Source organism: Sciurus carolinensis, chromosome 1 (assembly GCF_902686445.1).
Source record: "Sciurus carolinensis chromosome 1, mSciCar1.2, whole genome shotgun sequence".
In the NCBI taxonomy this organism is placed as follows: Eukaryota; Metazoa; Chordata; class Mammalia; order Rodentia; family Sciuridae; genus Sciurus; species Sciurus carolinensis.
The window spans coordinates 112,775,641-112,793,710 of record NC_062213.1 but is presented as its reverse complement, the minus strand read 5'-3'; the positions used below and the strand labels follow the sequence as shown (position 1 = coordinate 112,793,710).

The window sequence follows — 18,070 nt, the reverse complement described above, 5'->3', positions numbered from 1 at the left end:
TGAGTGGTACTAGAAAGAGCCCTTGGCGCAACAATATGCTTTAGAGAAGAGATGATAGTACTTTGGTTAATAATAAGTATTAAGCTCCACTCTAAGTTAGTGACTTTGCATTCTGATCTATATCTCAGTCTTTTGAATTATTGTTAACCTAGCACCAAGAAACTGATAATTTTGAGGAAATTAAGTCAAATGTTTTGGATAACCAAGGCTAAGGATCAAAACCTGGACTTTAATTAGCCTAGCTTAACAATACTTCATTCCATTAGTGGTCAAACAGCCCATTACCACCTTCTCATACTTCAGTGCAATTTCACAGAGATTGTGATTTTTTTTTAAATAAAAGGTAGAAGCAAATATTTAGGATATCAAGGAGTTAGTTCAACCAACTCTTAAGTAAGAATTGCTTCAGTAAGTATTAAAGAATGGATTTAATTTTTTTAATTCTTTTTTTAAAAATGTTTTCAAGGCCGCTGTTGCATGAGGCTTTCCCTAATAACCTGGGTGACAGCTGAAGAGCGTGCTCTACTCTCTCTAAGCAAAAACCTGGCAAACCAAGGCATAATGGAAGGAGTTCTTGGAAATAAGAGCCCAGGACCTACCATCAGAGTGGATATTCACAAGAATTGTCTTCAGTCATGACTTTGGGATTAAAGTTCTTCTGCTTGATCCATCCTGCCTTTTGCAATTACCTTGCGGGCTTGACCAGACCTGTTTCAGGTATTACACTAAATACAGTGAGTGGAAGACAACATAACCATAGGCAATATCCAGCTACAGCAGTTCACCACTTTGCAACCATGGCCTATCCATCTATAGCAGTTCACCACTTTGCAACCATGGCCTATCCAGTTATAGCAGTTCACCACTTTGCAACCAAGAAAGCCAAAGATTTTGTAGAGATGATCTAATGGAAAGTTGGATTTAAAATTAGGCAGATTTGGGACCAAATCTTGACTTTTATCATTTCCTGACCTGTGATATTAGCTAAAGGAAAAGGAGAGTCTCAAACCAGAGTGAATATTAACATTACCTTGATTGAGGATATAATCAACTTGGAAGAGGTGGATGAAGAAATGAAGACTGTGATAGAGCACTCAAGGATAATTTCAATAAGACTCTCAATATAAGGACCTCACCAGGATCCCTTGATCACATTACTGTGGTAACTGCTGATGGAAAGCTTACTGTAAACCAGATTAGCCAGATCTCCATGAAGTCACCACAGTTCATTTTGGTGAATATGGCCAGCTTCCCAGAGTGTTTGGCTGCAGCTATCAATGCTATAAGAGAAAGTGGAATGAATCTGAACCCAGAAGTGGAAGGGCCACTAATTCGGGAACCAATTCCCATAGTAACCAGGGAGCACAGGGAAATGCTGGTGAAACTAGCCAAACAGAATACCAACGAGGCAAAGGACTCTCTACTGAGGGTTCGCACCAATGCGATGAATAAGCTGAAGAAATCAAAGGACAAGACCTCGGAAGATACCATTAGGCTCATAGAGAAGCAGATCAGCCAAATGGCTGATGACACAGTTGCAAAGCTAGACAGGCAACTGGCAGTGAAGACCAAAAAACTCCTTGGATCAAAGTCCATCAGCACCCAGCCACACTCCAGCCTGTTTCTGATGGATCTCATAGGTGGCAAATTGGCCCTCCTGCCCCTATCTCCACCCACATGGAAGTCTGTCACTGTGGTGTCAGTTCAGGGAAGGCTCTACCATCCAGTGGGACACTCAGATTTGCTCATTCTCTTCCTCCTTCCACCTGCTCATTCTACTCTGAGTCTTCTGGCATGGTTACCTTCAGAGAACATCTGCTGCTGGAAAAGGGTCTTTATGGGGCATTTGCCTTGACCATGATGTCACCAAGAGATGGGGATCATTGGCAAGCTTTGCACTACCTGCTTCTCATCTCAGGAGCCTCCTTTTTTAAACAGTAAGTCAGGCCCTGTTTCTAATTTTAAACTCTGTTCAGTCTGATGTGGGCCTCCCTTTGCTAGAAGCCCAATTCCACAAAATGAAAAAATCTAAATAAATTAGAAAGAATAACAGCTACAAAGAAAGGACAGAGTTGGCTGGGGTGGATGGTCTCTAAGTACCTGTATTTAAAGCAACAAGAACAGTGTTTTTGCTGTGGATCAACTTCATACATGCTCCATCTCTGCCTGGACCACTTTTCTACTCCTCACCAACAGGCCAGGCCTATTCACCTTTCTTATCAGGTCCTCTGGAACCCTTCCTTAACTCTAACCTAAAACCTCCAGTATTGATTCTCAGTTCAATCTAATGCTTTTATTTTAAGCCTAAGTATTATTATTATTATTTTGCTGATTAGTTTGTGACTGGCATAATACCTGGAACATAGAAGACATTTGTATTTTTGCATTGTAAATAAATTGCACATAGTAGCTACCTAAAAAAAAAATGTTTTCAACTAGAAGATAAAATTTTTCCAATGCTTTTTCTCATGCCAACTTGCTTATATAAGCTAAAAATATCAAGAAATGAGCCATCAATATTTATATTTACAAACTAAAGTGACTAGGGTAGTAAATAATGTTATCATTATTCTATTTACAATATGATAGAAGAAATTGTGAAAGAGACTTTCCATTTTGCTTAAAGAGAAACAGAGACTCCAGTGATTAACAGAAACATCAATTTTAAATGCACTGATATTTTTTAAAGCTCAGCTTTAAAAAAAGTTTTTAAATACAAAAAGGCTAACATAAACTCTTACAACTGACCAAATGTTTTATGTTATTCTATGATATATTCCAATCAAAAATAAGTCTTGAGTTAGGAATCAAGAGAGAGTGGCAGGAAATGTAAAAAGAATTTGGATTTAAAATTATTAAATTAAGGATTTAAAATTATTAAAGAACTTTACCAAAATTATTGTTTAATTTATATATTTTATAATAGATAAAATAAAGAGAAAATATTTTAAGTTATTTGATACTTCTTTCCTTTTAGAAAAAAGGTTATGGTCTCTTATAACCCAGACATTATCTTATAATTCAGTGATTTTGACAACGACAATAATTTGATATTTCACTTCTAGGTTACTCCCAAAATTGGTTTCACTCTTTCATAAACCACACAGCCGATGACTACTGCAGGAAGCAACTTTATGATGTTAGGGGTGATACCCCTGTAAAATCCTCTTATTCCTTCTCTTTTATATATTTCTTGAATGAGCTGAATCATAGTTGGTGTTTCTTTTCCCACCGGGGCTATAAATTTAAAAAGATCAGCATAATTCAGTATTTAATCTTTACACATTAAGATAGTTCAATGACAAATTAGGATTTACAGAAGTTAAAATTACTTCAGAGTACGCTTCTCTTCCTACATATAGAATAGTCCTGTGCTGTTCAATATGGTATCTACTAAACACATATGACTATTGAGATTTAATTAAAATTTTAAAAAACTACAAACTCAGCTCCTTGGTCACATTAGTAACATTTCAAGTGCTGGAGAGCCAGCCACACATGTTTAATGGCCACTGTAGTAGACAGTACAGATAGAAAATATTTCCATGACTTCAGAAAGTTCTATCAAAGAAGTTGAAAGTCTTTCACAAGGGACCTCCAAGAAGCATTTGGAATTGCATATGACACAGGTAGTTGGATAGATGAATGGATGTAAGGTGGAAGGGATAGGGAAATTCTCCACCTCAGCTGCAATATAAATCAAATCCCAAGGTCTAACTAAAAAAAGAGGAAGAAAGAGAATGTAAAAGAATATCACTTTCCACATAACCCTTTAAATGGTTCACTCAAGAAGATTATAGGATTATGTTAAAAGTTATAAAGGTATTTTCTTAAAATCCAAATCCCTAAATTTCACTCCGAGAGGAACGAAGCAAATACCATCCTTCTGTTTAATAACCTCTCCTTAAGAACACTGAAATACAATGTAACTGAGTTCAATTCCACAAATATATTAAGTTCCTGATGTGGAACATGATGGTGATAGCAGAACCAAGAAAAAACTGTATGTTCCTATGGGGCAACCTTTGATTCAGTTTGAAGTGACAAAACCTTTTCTATTGTTCTACACGGTATTTTTTAATTAAAAAAAGAAAATTCCTCAATAAGATCATCAGTTGCCGAAGAAAATGTGAAGAGTTCCAAACAGAGTTTTGGAGAAGAAATAAAACCTACAACTCACAAAAGCTACTAGTCAATAAAATGATTAATTCAGTATTTATGCTTTAAATCAGAGTTAACTTTTGCTTTATTCATCAGTTCTACAGTTATTCTGTTTTGGAAATCATTAATTTATACTTATTTAAAACATACTTCTTAGTTATTACTTCATCAAAAAGAGAAAACTTACCTTCGGCCTGCATGCGAGTTCTAACAAGATACAGAGGGAAGCTGACTAACTGACCACAAGTGTGAGACAGCGTACTACAGCCCAGCAAAATTATTATCCCAGGGTTTACAGAGTCTCCTGCATTCTGCTCCAGCCAATAATTCTTCAAAAACTGGCAGAGAGAGAATAATAAATATCCTTTAAATACTATGTAACTCTAAGTTGAATAAAACTTTAGTACAGTGGCTCCGGTTGTAGTTCAGTGGTGGAGCGCTTGCTTAGCATGTGTGAGGCACTGGGTTCAATTCTCAGGACCACATAAAAATAAAGAAAATAAAGGTCCACTGACAACTTAAAAAAATTAAAAACAAAAAAACTTTAATATAGAGGGTTACTGCACTGTCATATCAGGAACATGATGCACAAATGTTTTCAAATAAATAACCTGAATTTTGAGTTCTCCTTTGTGTGTGTTTCTCTGTGTTTTATTTTTGTTTTGTTTTGGGGGGGTATTTTGTTTTGTTTTCCTTTGCTTATTTATTTTGGTTTTAAAGATAGAGACTAGAACAAAGTCCTGAAGATTCTCAGGAATTAACAAAATATTGTAGAGAGGAAGACTGCAAAATCTACTACAGGTTAACACAACCACACTTTCTCAGCTTTTAAGAGAGACTACTCTTTTCAAATTCGCTTTCCCTTGAATAAAAGTGGCTAGAAAAATATTATTTAGAAATAATAGGTTTAAAACATCACTGTTTTTCGAATGTTCATTTATTAAAGCATATACCAATAAAAAAAGAAGTGGTACACTAGTATGAAAGCCACAGATATTACACCATAGATGTAAAAGAATGGAGAAAACCCAACATAAACAATAGCAATACACTTATTTTAAGAAAAATCACAGAAACCAGGAAACAAAAAGAAAAGGAAAATATGTGCCATAATATTCAATACTTTAAACATCTACAAAAATATAATTGTATTTGTTAAAGTGATAAATGAGATTAGCTATTTTTCACATGATGGAGGTACTACTTGTCAAAAATACCACAGGCCTATACCTAGACAGCTATTCTTACCATATTGACAATGAATCTGAGTTATTCTAATCATTCACTCCCACCTTGTTCTTATGACCAAATGGTGAATGTTGTTAAGATGATCTTCCTGAGACAAATATAGGAAATGTCTGGCTGAAAGTGGGGTACCCTGGAATCCTGCCTCATCAGGACAGCACTGTCGGGATTTCTGCCCTATCTCCATGCTAGCTCTCATCTCCAACCCTGTTATTTCTCTCCTTACGTCTAATCTTCCCAGCTGGCAATAATATTTTGATTTTCTGAATCTTAGCTGCATATCAGATTCTTTCAGGCAGTTAAAAAACCTGAATCCCAGACCTCTTCCTAGGATAATTAAATCAGAATGTCTCAGGAAATAGTTCAAGAATCTTATTTTTTAAAAGATGTACATGTAGACAATTTCAATTATGCATCCAGGGTTGAAAACCACCATATTATCAGAATATTGATCTATAATCACTGCCAAGAACTAATTCACCAAAAACAAACAACTAAAATTATTAGAATACATATAAAACAAAATAAAAACATTGAATTCACTCCTCAGTCAAAGCTGCTTCATGAAAAGTCATTTATAATCATATTTTTAGAATAAAAAACTGTTGTTGTGCATAGTTTCAAATTTAACCCATAATGTCACATTTTGAGAATGAACTCACCTCATAAACAGCAAGATCTAAGCCTGCATATGGTACAATGCCCAGCAAGTTAGGAACATGGCCTTTAAAAAAAGTTCGGAAACCCTCTTGTTTCAGAAGCTTCTTGCAACAATCCATAATCCCTGAATACTCTCCAGTGTTAGCTACAGTCAGTCTGGTCTTTATTACCTACATGTAAAAGAACATAATGAAAATATATTGATTAGATTCACCCTGGTCATTTGGCAATCCAGTGAGGTTTACTGTACCATGATGTTCGCAAACTTTTATAGAAACCAAAAAAGAAAACAACCATAAGTAATAACTGTAACTTTCAACAGTTAGGTATTAATTAGCAACAACAAATAGAGTATAAAGTTTTTTAAAATATTCAAATAAGAAAATTAAGCAGTATGTTTTTAATGTGCTATAAGGCAACATGTTCTGAAACAAATTCATTTGAAATAAATGTTGTTGGTATAAAATAAAGCAAACATAGCCAAAACTCAGGTTAAAAAATAATGTGGTCATGTTAAAGTGAAGAACTAATATGAAAAATGAATTCTATATATGCTTAAAATGCACACTCAGGGAAACGGTAAGACTTCTAAGCTATAACAATATAACTTGGGTCCATTCTGTGCTCATAAAGTAGTGACATCAACAGAAGCTATGAAGGCAACAGCAGGCTCCAGCTGCTTCTATATGATCAATATTCCCAAGCCAGATACAATTGTAATAGTCTCACTCTTTGTCTTAATTTCCATTAACTTAATTTAAGGGCACTCTACATATGCTTGGAGAAATGGCTCTCCCAAACAGGGAAGACAAAAAAGAACAAATCTTATCTTGATTGGGCAAACTGTGTAACTTGGTGGGGCTACCTCTGTGCAGTCAATAGGAAGTCTTTTGCTTCATGAATCTTTCTACAGGACCCATTCTTAAAATTTTCTGTCCTCTTCAAGGCAGTGTGCTTTCCTCTTACCAAGTAAATCTTCACTGTCATGTTTTTATTTTCTCTTCTTACTCCCTAAATTAAGATCTCAAAAGTTTTCTTCTCAGCATTAAAAAAAAAAAAAAAGCATTTTCCTTAGGGAATATCTCATGACTTCAATTAACATCTCTCTCTGCAGGTGATATACTATGATTTGAATCTCAACTCTTGGTATCACATTTGCATCTTGCCTGTTAAAAATCATAACATGGTTGTCCCACAACGGCTAAAATTAAATATATGCAAATCTGATCTCATTACCTCTCAAGAGTCTGGTTCCCTTTCTCCATCCTCTACCTCTATTAGGAATCTAACCTAGTTGGAACTCTCCTTAACACTCAGACACAGAGCCCATAGAGAGCTTTGCTTTCTTCCTTCCCTGTTCCCTATTTTCCATTTTTCAAGTTGTCCATTCTCACAAGAACTCTAAGAGCCAATTTTTCCTATCATTTGAGCTCTTATTATCATTTCTCTAACTGAGGACAATATCTTGTCTTCTCATCTCTGTATTCTCTTCTCAAAAAACAAGGCAAGACAAGAAAGAAAAAAAGACAATAACAAAGATCATACTGCAGGCTCCAAAGTCATTAATGGCTTCTTATTTTTTGAGGAACTGAAGTTAAATTCAAGAGACTTTCTGATTGTACCCCAACCTTTCACCTATACTATGTCCAGTCCAAAATTAATACTGACTTTTTTTAACTTCTATTCCTTTGCTCAAGCTGTTATTTCTGCCTAAAATGCCCTTCCTCATAATCCCTCCATATCCAAATTCTAAGCCAAGCTCATACATTTTATTCCTGGCTTTCATGAAATTCCTAGTTAGAAATTATTTCTCCCCTTTGAGTTTCCATAACATGGTATATGAATTTCTCTCCTAGAATTTACTTTTTCTATTTTGAATCATCATTACTGATGTATTCATTTTCCCTTCTAGACTATAAATTACATGATCAAAATCCCTGTCTGACTCTTCTCTGGATCCTGCATAATAGCTAGCTAAGTACCTTAAACCTAGTGGGTATGCTATCCAAATTTGCCTGATTACTAAACAAGTGATTCTATCCTTCCATCAATCAAATAATTAATAAAACTGTTTATCTTCTTGTCCATCTACAATACTAAAGTAGATGTCTTAAAAAAACACCTACTAAGATCAAGAGACATAAGGTTTAAAACCTGTAGCTTGAAAATTATTTATTATATTATTATATAAAATGCTGATCTGGAATTCATTCATAAGAAGTTAAAATTTCCATTAAAACATGGATTTAGTTAAAATTTTATAATAATACATACCTCCATAGGATAAATACAGGTCTGGGCAGTTGCTCCAGCCAATGAACCAGCTATAAATCTTTCAAAAACTCCTGTATAAGAACCTTCGAAACTAAGCCATTTCTTATACTGCACAAACAAAAGCATTAAAAATGTGTAGTATTAATGAAATGTAATACAGTGTTTCTAAATTTATAACATTAAGAGCATAAATTTATATTAAAACATATACCAGATACATGATACTAGCACAACCCAGTAGAATACCTGATTCCAATTATTTGTATCCCAAAGTTAAGAAAAAGTCCTCTGTTCAGCCTCCTTTTTCCTTTTCCTTTTCAGAATAAACTAATAGCAGTGTTAAAGTACTTAAGCGTATTCATGAATGTGATATTTCATAAGTGGCATGCAAATGACACAAAGGGGACAGGGATTGTATCCTCCCCCCTCACCCCCAGTACTGAGAATTGAACCCAGGGAAATTCTACCATTGAGTTACATCTCCAGACCATTGTTGTTGGTTTTTTTTTTTTTTTTTTTTTTTTTTTTGAGACAGGATCTCACTACATTGCCCAGGCTGACCCTGAACTTGTGATCCTTCTGCCTCAGCCTTCTGAGTAGCTGGGATTACAGGCAGACCACCACGGCGCCCAACAGGATTGATTGTGCCTTTTATCTCTTTTTAGCATTATGCCTTCCATGTAGAAGACACTTAACATTGTTTGGTTACTGGATAATCAGGAACAGTAAAAACATGAGAGGTTCTTTTTAGTTATAAGGCACAGTTTATTCCAGTTAGCTCAAGTAATGGGTAAACTCTTTAAGAACATGTAGAAAAAAGGAAAACAGAAATCTAAGGCTAAAAGTGAAGCTTCAACAAGAACTAATGTAAATCATAACACATGAATGGAATATGTAATTTAAATGAGAAATGAACCATGAACAAAGCCCACCCCCTTTCACGTCCTTACAAATATGTCTTCAGAATATCAATCAAATGTATTAAAATTCTCATGTCCTGGGAGTCCCCCTATCTTCATAGAACCAAGCAATCATTAGAGGTTAGGGCATGAAGGGAAAAGGGAATGGCTGAACTTTCCTGACAAAGGAAGAGGGCTTTCAGTGGGTGACTAAAAGAAAAAGTCTCTGAAGGGGTTGAAGGGAAAGTCTGAAGATAAGCTTAAATGCCTGACTTTACCACCTACTCTAAAAGAGCCACTTCATCCAACTGAAAACTAAAATGAATTACCAGTAGCTGTTAAGGAACCATCTAACAAAAAAAATTCTACAACTGACCTCTGGGTACCCTTAAGTCTGCAGCCCTTCCAAACAGATTAACACCAGAGTAAATATAGTCAAGAAGAACCTAACCTTTACATTTATGGTTTTATTTCAATATTTCATATATTTTAATAAACCTACTTATGTGAATATAATTTAATTTTAAAGTATTTGGGAAATATATTTAGTAAAGTTTTGCCTGAGAAAAGTAAAGAAGTAATTTTCCAGTTTTACAGATGCTTCCAGAATTCTGCCTAAAGATGAATTAATCTATAGTTACTCAGCCACAAAATATTATTTCTGATCCCCAGACTTTGTATATGAACTATTAAACCCATTAGATTGACAGCAATTCCTCCCATCTACTTTCTAAATTTTTTTCCACATTTTTTATTGGTGCATTATAGTTGTACATATTGATAGGAACTGTTGTTACATATTTGTACATGCACATAATATAACAATATAATTTGGCCAATATCACTCCCCAGCACTTCCACGCTCCTTTCCTGCCTACCACCTCTTGGTCCCTCTACTGATATCCCTTTGATTCTCATGAGATCTGCCCCCACCTTTCTTTTCCTTTTCTTCTCTAGTTTCCACATATGAAAGAAAACATAGGACCCTTAACTGACTGAGTTTGACTTATTTTGTTAAAATGATAGCCTCTAGTTTCATCCATTTCCTGCAAATGACATAATTTCATTTTTTCTTTATGACTAAATAAATCTCTCTTGTGTATGTATACCATATTGTCTTTATCCATTCATCTATGGATACCTAGGTTGGTTCCATAGTTTGACTATTGTGAATTGTGCTGCTATAAACATGGGTATGCATGTATTACTGTAGTATGATGACTTTAATTCTCAGGATAAATACTGAGGAGAGGTACAGTTGGGTCACATAGTGGTTCTTTTGAGGAGCCCCCATACTGACTTGCACAGTGGTTGTACTAATTTATAATCCCACCAACAATGTATAAGGGTTCCTTTTCCTCCACATCCTCTCCAGTGTTTATTATTTTTTTGTATTTTTTCCCCATATTTTTATTTGTTCTTTTTAGATATACATGATAGTAGAGTATATTTTGACCTATTATACATACATGGAGTATAACTTATTCTAATTAGGATCCCATTCTTGTGGTTGTACATGATGGGAGGTTACACTGGTCATGCATTCATATATGGCGTATTTTTTGTTTGTTTGTTTGTTTTTGCAGTGCTAGGGATTGAATCCAGGACCTTGTGCTTGCGAGGCAAGCACTCGACCAACTGAGCTATATCCCAAGCTCCCAAATGCATTCATATATGAATATAGGAATTTCTTGTATTCTTGATGACTGCCATTCTGACTGGTGTAATTTTGATGCAATTCCCTAATTGCTAATGATGTTGAACTTTTTTTCATATATTTATTGACCATTTATGTTTCTTCTTTTGAGAATGTCTGATTCATTTGCCCATTTAATAATTGGGTTATTTGATTTTTGGTATAAAGGGTTTTTTTAGTTCTTTATGTATTCTATATATTAATCCTCTGTAGAAGAGTAGCTAGCAAAGATTTTTTTCCATCCTGTAGGTTCTCTCTTCTCATTCCTAATTATTTCCTTTGCTGTACAGAAGTTTTTTAATTTGATGCCATCCCATTGATTAACTCTTCTGCCACCTACTCTAAAAGAGTTGATTTAATGAGATCATTTTCTTATTCAAGAATTTATGTTTTAAGAAAACATAGTCATATGTGAAAGCAGTCAACATTTCCTCTGACATGACAACATGACTCAAATATTTTGTTATAGTAACAAGAAGCTGACTAAAGCAGAAAATAAGTACTGAGAAACAAGACTACTGTTGTGACTATATCAACTAATGTAGATGAGCCTTTTGAATTTATTTATGGGAAAAGTTTGGAAGAGCTTAAAGAAGCAGGCTAGAGAAAGACTAGTATATTGTAAGTAGAGTCTAATAGGGGATTCTGGTGAGGGCTCAGAATGCTGAGAGAAATGTGGAATATAAAGTAATACTGATGAGGTTTGCAATGGAAATGAAGACTCTGTTCGGAATTGAATTAAAGGCCACTGTTGTTAACTGTGAAAAATAATCTGGTTGCATGTTGCCCATGCCCTTGGACTTTGTGGGAGGTCAAGTTTAAAGGTGATGAACTAGTTCACCCGATGGCAAAATGTTCAAAGAAAGCTTAATGGACTGCTTTTAGCCAAATTTGCAGTGAGACTTGGAATCAAAAAGGAGCAGAGTGGAAATATTTTTAAAATTTACAGATTGGCCAGAAAAAGGAGTACATAAAATAGTGTGGCCAAGGAGGCACATTGCTAAAGAGATTATTGCCATTAACAAATATAAATTTCATATAGTAAAACTTTATTTCCTGAGTTTAAAAAAAAAGAAGCCAGCTAGCCTGCCTATAATATAAGCTACTTGGGAGGCTGAGTAGGAGGATGGCAAGTTAGAGGCCAACCTGAGTAACTTAGTAAGACTCTGTCCAAAATAGAATTTAAAAGACTGGAGACATTTCTCAGTGGTAGAGCTCTTGTCTAGCATGTGCAAGGACCTAGGTTCAGTCCCCAGTACTGAAAGGAGAAAAAGTAGGAGGAAAAGAAGGAAGAGAAATAGAAAACCTGACAGACCAATCATAAATAAGGAAACTGCATCATCAATCAAAAACCTCCCAACAAAGAACAGACAATGACCAGATGGATTTTGGGATGATTTCTACCAAACATGTAAGGAATTAATGTCAATCTTTCTCAAAACTTTTTTTTAAATAGAAGAGGAATACTCCCAAATTCACTTTATGAGGCAAGCATCACACTGATTCCAAAGCAGACAAGGATGCCAAAAAGAGAGAAAACTACAGACCAATATCCCAAATAAACATGTATGTAAAAATCCTCACTCAATAAAACACAAGAAAGCCAAATTCAACTGCTCATTTAAAGTATAACACATTATGATCAAGTGTTATTTATCCCTGGGATTCAAAGATGGTTTGACATACTCAAATCCATCACTGTGATATAACACATTAACAAAACAAAACTTAAGGGCGGTTTCAAGATGGCGGACTAGACGGTGGCTGCATTTCATGTTGCTCCAGGACTCAGGATTCAAAAGAGGAGATATTGAGAGACTTGGGACCAACTCAAAGTCACTGGGTGAGTCTCTCCCGTTGGGGAGGCATCCTGGATGGGGCGGTAGTCCCGGAACACAGGGAACTTTGTGAAGTAGAGTTGCTCGGAGAGACGCCCCTCCCCCTGCTGGAGCAGTAAACACGGGCAACTGGGAGCATCGTGGGGGAGGCAACTCAGCACAGCACTGGGACTCGGAGCAACCACTGGGGCTCCGGGAGGCTGCCTAGAGGAGGAGCTGCATGGCGAGCTGTTTGGACTCAGAGCAACCACTCCTGAACACCCGGGGGCTGCCCGGAGGAAGAGGAGGAGCGTGGGGGGTCGCTTGGTCTAGGAGTGACTGCACCAGAGCTCCGGGGGCTGCTCAGAGGAGGAGGCGAGTGGTGAGTTGTTTGGACTCAAAGCGACTGCTCCTGAACACCAGGGGCCTGCCCGGAGGAGGAGCGTGGTGGGTCGCTTGGTCTCGGGGCAACTGTTCCTGAACACCCGGGGGGCTACCCTGAGGAGGAGGAGGAACAGGGAGGGTCACTTGGACTCGGAGTGACTGCCTAGGGCTACGGGTGCTTGGTGGGAGGAGGAGACGTGAAGTGAGTTGCTTGGACTTCTAGTGACCGCGTCGGAACACCGGGCGGCTATCCGGAGGAAAAGGTGTGTGGCGGGTCGCTGGATCTCGGAGCAACTGTACGGGGCTCCAGGTGGCGGCTCAGAGAAGGGGCCGCATAGCCAGGTGATTAGGTGCAGAGCAGGGTCCCAGGACCTAGGTGGCTTCTTAGTGGAAGAGCCGCATTGAGACACGCTTAGGGCAGAGCAAAGTTTCCAGGACTGTGGGCAGATTCTCTGAGGACAGGCAGCCTAAGGAGACTTGGCTGCAAAGGGTGAGGCTCCCATGCCCAGGAGGTAGGTCTGGGCCCCTGGGAACATTGCAGAGGAACAACAGCCCAGGCGGTTGTTGTAGATTGAGGGGAACTGACCAGCGAGACCTCCCCACCAGGCGAGTCTTCCCTGCTGGGTGAGGTATTCCCACAAGGTCAGTAAAACCAGAGACACAGGCACAAACAGGCCTTGCCTCAGCCTGCAGCCTAGTTCCCCTTTAGATTACCATTGGTCAACAAGTGGAAGCACCTCTGCCCACTATCAGGGAATATACCCCACCTGAAGGTCACTACCCCTATAGAGGCAGCTTCCTTGTGGAGCACCGCATTACCAACTTCCTCCAAGACTTCGGGCTACTGAAGGATAAGAGGGGATATACTAGCAATTTTCAGGGACATTATAAGTCAATAGAAGAAATCTGCAATATCTTAATGGTTCACTGATTCCTGATCAATATGAGAAAACAAGGGAAGAAACTGCCCCAAACAAATCTAGATGTTTCATCAATAAAATCCAATGACAGCATGGCAGAAGAAATGACAGAAAGGGAGTTCAGAATGTACATAATTAAAATGATCAGGGAAGCAAACGATGAGATGAAAGCAAATGCAGGCATTGAATGATGAGATGAAAGAGCAAATGCAGGCATTGAATGATCACACCAATCGACAGTTAAAAGAGCAAATACAGGAAGCAAAAGACCATTTCAATAAAGAGTTAGAGATATTGAAAAAAACCAAACAGAAATCCTTGAAATGAAGGAAACAATAAACCAAATTAAGAACTCCATAGAAAGCATAACCAATAGGATAGAACACCTGGAAGACAGAACCTCAGATATTGAAGACAAAATATTTATCCTTGAAAACAAAGTTGACCAAAAAGAGAAGATGGTAAGAAATCATGAATAGAATCTCCAAGAACTATGGGATATCATGAAAAGGCCAAATTTGAGAATTATTGGGATTGAGGAAGGCTTAGAGAAACAAACCAAAGGAATGAACAATCTATTCAATGAAATAATATCAGAAAATTTCCCAAATCTGAAGAATGAAATAGAAAACCAAGTACAAGAGGCTTATAGGACTCCAAATACACAAAATTACAACAGACCCACACCAAGGCACATTATTATGAAAATACCTAACATACAAAATAAAGACAGAATTTTAAAGGTCGCGAGAGAAAAGAATCAAATTACATTCAGAGGGAAACCAATAAGAATATCAGCAGATTTTTCAATCCAGACCCTAAAAGCTAGAAGGGCCTGGAACAACATATACCAAGCCCTGAAAGAAAACGGATGCCAACCAAGAATCTTATACCCAGCAAAACTTACCTTCAAATTTGACGATGAAATAAGATCCTTCCATGATAAACAAAAGCTAAAGGAATTTACAAAAAGAAAGCCAGCATTACAGAACATTCTCAGCAAAGTATTCCATGAGGAAGAGATGAAAAACAACGATGCAAATCAGCAACAGGAGGCGCTAGCCTAAAGGAATAGCCAAATAAAGGAGAAACCAAATCATGTCAAAAACAAATATGAGTCAATTGACTGGGAATACAAATCATATCACAATAATAACCTTGAACGTTAATGGCCTGAATTCATCAATCAAAAGACACAGACTGGCAGATTGGATTAAAAAGAAAAATCCAACAATATGCTGCCTGCAAGAGACTCATCTCATAGAAAGAGACACCCATAGACTAAAGGTGAAAGGATGGGGAAAAACATACCATGCACACGGACACAGCAAAAAAGCTGGAGTATCCATCCTCATCTCAGATAATGTGGACTTCAAACCAAAACTAGTCAGAAGGGATAAAGAAGGACATTACATGCTGCTTAAGGGAAGCACAAATCAGCAAGACATAACAATCATAAATATCTATGCCCCGAACATTGGCTCATCCACGTACGTCAAACAAATCCTTCTCAATTCCAGAAATCAAATAGACCACAACACAATAATACTAGGCGATTTTAACACACCTCTCTCACCACTGGATAGATCGTCCAAACAAAAATTGAATAAAGAAACTATAGATCTCAACAACACAATCAGCAATTTAGACTTAACGGACATATATAGAATATACCATCCAACAAAGAACGTATACACTTTCTTCTCAGCAGCACATGGATCCTTCTCTAAAATAGACCATATTTGATGCCACAAAGCTACTGTTAGCAAATACAAGATAGAGATACTACCTTGTACTCTATCAGATCATAATGGATTGAAATTAGAAATAAATGACAGAATAAAAAACAGAAACTTCTCCAATACCTGGAGACTAAATAATACACTATTATATGATGAATGGATAACAGAAGACATCAGGAGGGAAATAAAAAAATTCTTAGAAGTAAATGAGAACAAAGACACATCATATCAAAATCTCTGGGACACTATGAAAGTAGTACTTAGAGGAAGATTTATTTCATGGGGTGCATTCAAAAAAAGAAGTAGAAATCAACAAATAAACGACCTAACACTACAGCTCAAAGCCCTAGAAAAAGAAGAACAGACCAACACCAAAAGTAGTAGAAGACAGGAAATAGTTAAACTCAGAGCTGAAATCAACGAAATTGAAACAAAAGAAGCAATACAAAAAATTGACAAAATAAATAGTTGGTTCTTCGAAAAAATCAACAAAATTGATAAACCTTTAGCCACACTAACAAAGAGAAGACGAAAGAAAACCCAAATCACTAAAATTCGGAATGAACAAGGAAATATCACAACAGACACGACTGAAATACAAAACATAATTAGAAGCTATTTTGAAAATCTATACTCCAACAAAATAGAAAATCTCAAAGACATCAACAAGTTTCCAGAGACATATGAATTGCCTAAACTGAACGAGGAGGACATGCACAATTTAAATAGACCAATTTCAAGTAATGAAATAGAAGAAGTCATCAAAAGCCTACCAACAAAAAAAAGTCCAGGACCAGATGGGTTCTCAGCCGAGTTCTACAAAACCTTTAGAGAAGAGCTCATTCTGATACTTCTCAAAGTATTTCATGAAATAGAAGAGGAGGGAAACCTCCCAAACTCATTTTATGAAGCCAATATTACCCTGATACCTAAACCAGACAGAGACACGTTGAGGAAAGAAAATTTCAGACCAATATCCTTAATGAACATTGACGCAAAAATTCTCAACAAAATTTTAGCAAATCGCATACAAAAACATATTAAAAAGATAGTGCACCATGATCAAGTGGGTTTCATCCCAGGGATGCAAGGTTGGTTCAACATCAGGAAATCAATAAATGTCATTCACCATATCAATAGACTTAAAGTCAAGAATCACATGATTATTTTAATAGATGCAGAAAAAGCATTTGATAAAATACAGCACCCCTTCATGCTCAAAACACTAGAAAAAATAGGAATAGTGGGAACATTTCTTAACATTGTAAAGGCCGTCTATGCTAAGCCCATGACTAATATCATTCTAAATGGTGAAAAACTGAAAGCATTCCCCCTAAAAACTGGAACAAGGCAGGGATGCCCTCTTTCACCACTTCTATTCAATATCGTCCTTGAAACTCTAGCCAGAGCAATTAGACAGACCAAAGAAATTAAAGGGATACGAATTGGAAAAGAAGAACTCAAACTATCCCTATTTGCTGATGATATGATTATATACTTAGAGGAACCAGGAAATTCCAACAGAAAACTTTTAGAACTCATACAGTAAAGTAGCAGGATATAAGATCAAGGCACATAAATCTAATGCCTTTTTATACATAAGTGATGAATCTTCAGAAAGAGAAATTAGGAAAACTACCCCATTCACAATAGCATCAAAAAAAATAAAATACTAGGGAATCAATCTCACAAAAGAGGTGAAAGACCTCTACAATGAGAACTACAGAACACTAAAGAAAGAAATTCAAGAAAACCTTAGAAGATGGAAAGATCTCCCATGTTCTTGGATAGGAAGAATTAATATTGTCAAAATGGCCATGCTACCTAAAGTGCTATACAGATTCAATGCAATTCCAATTAAAATCCCAATGATGTACCTTACAGAAATAGAGTAAGCAATTATGAAATTCATCTGGAAGAATAAAAAAACCCAGAATAGCTAAAGCAATCCTCAGTAGTAAGAGCAAAGCAGGGGGTATCGCAATACCAGATCTTCAACTCTACTACAAAGCAATAGTAACAAAAACAGCATGGTATTGGTACCAAAATAGACAGGTAGATCAATGGTACAGAATAGAGGACATGGACACAAACCCAAATAAATACAATTTTCTCATACTAGACAAAGGGGCCAAAAATATGCAATGGAGACAAGATAGTCTCTTCAACAAATGGTGCTGGGAAAACTGGAAAACCATATGCGACAGAATGAAATTAAACCCCTATCTCTCACCCTGCACAAAACTCAACTCAAAATGGATCAAGGACCTCG

At 36.7% G+C, this 18,070-nt stretch overlaps 1 protein-coding gene and 1 pseudogene across 1 annotated transcript in view; one reads left to right on the top strand and one right to left on the bottom strand.

Moving 5' to 3' along the window:
* The first annotated feature begins 635 nt into the window (after nt 1–635).
* LOC124964764 (ribosome-recycling factor, mitochondrial-like) lies at nt 636–1,565 on the top strand (annotated as a pseudogene).
* A 1,359-nt stretch (nt 1,566–2,924) lies between these two features.
* Nucleotides 2,925–18,070, bottom strand: part of LOC124991086 (calcium-binding mitochondrial carrier protein SCaMC-1-like) — a 52,979-nt gene continuing 37,833 nt past the window's right edge. The window contains exons 7-10 of the mRNA XM_047561802.1: nt 8,341–8,448; nt 6,069–6,236; nt 4,349–4,499; nt 2,925–3,237 (exon numbers count right to left, since the gene is read on the bottom strand). Of these exons, the coding sequence (XP_047417758.1) occupies nt 3,062–3,237; nt 4,349–4,499; nt 6,069–6,236; nt 8,341–8,448 (603 nt within the window). The 3' untranslated portion in view covers nt 2,925–3,061. The remainder of the gene's footprint in view (nt 3,238–4,348; nt 4,500–6,068; nt 6,237–8,340; nt 8,449–18,070) is intronic.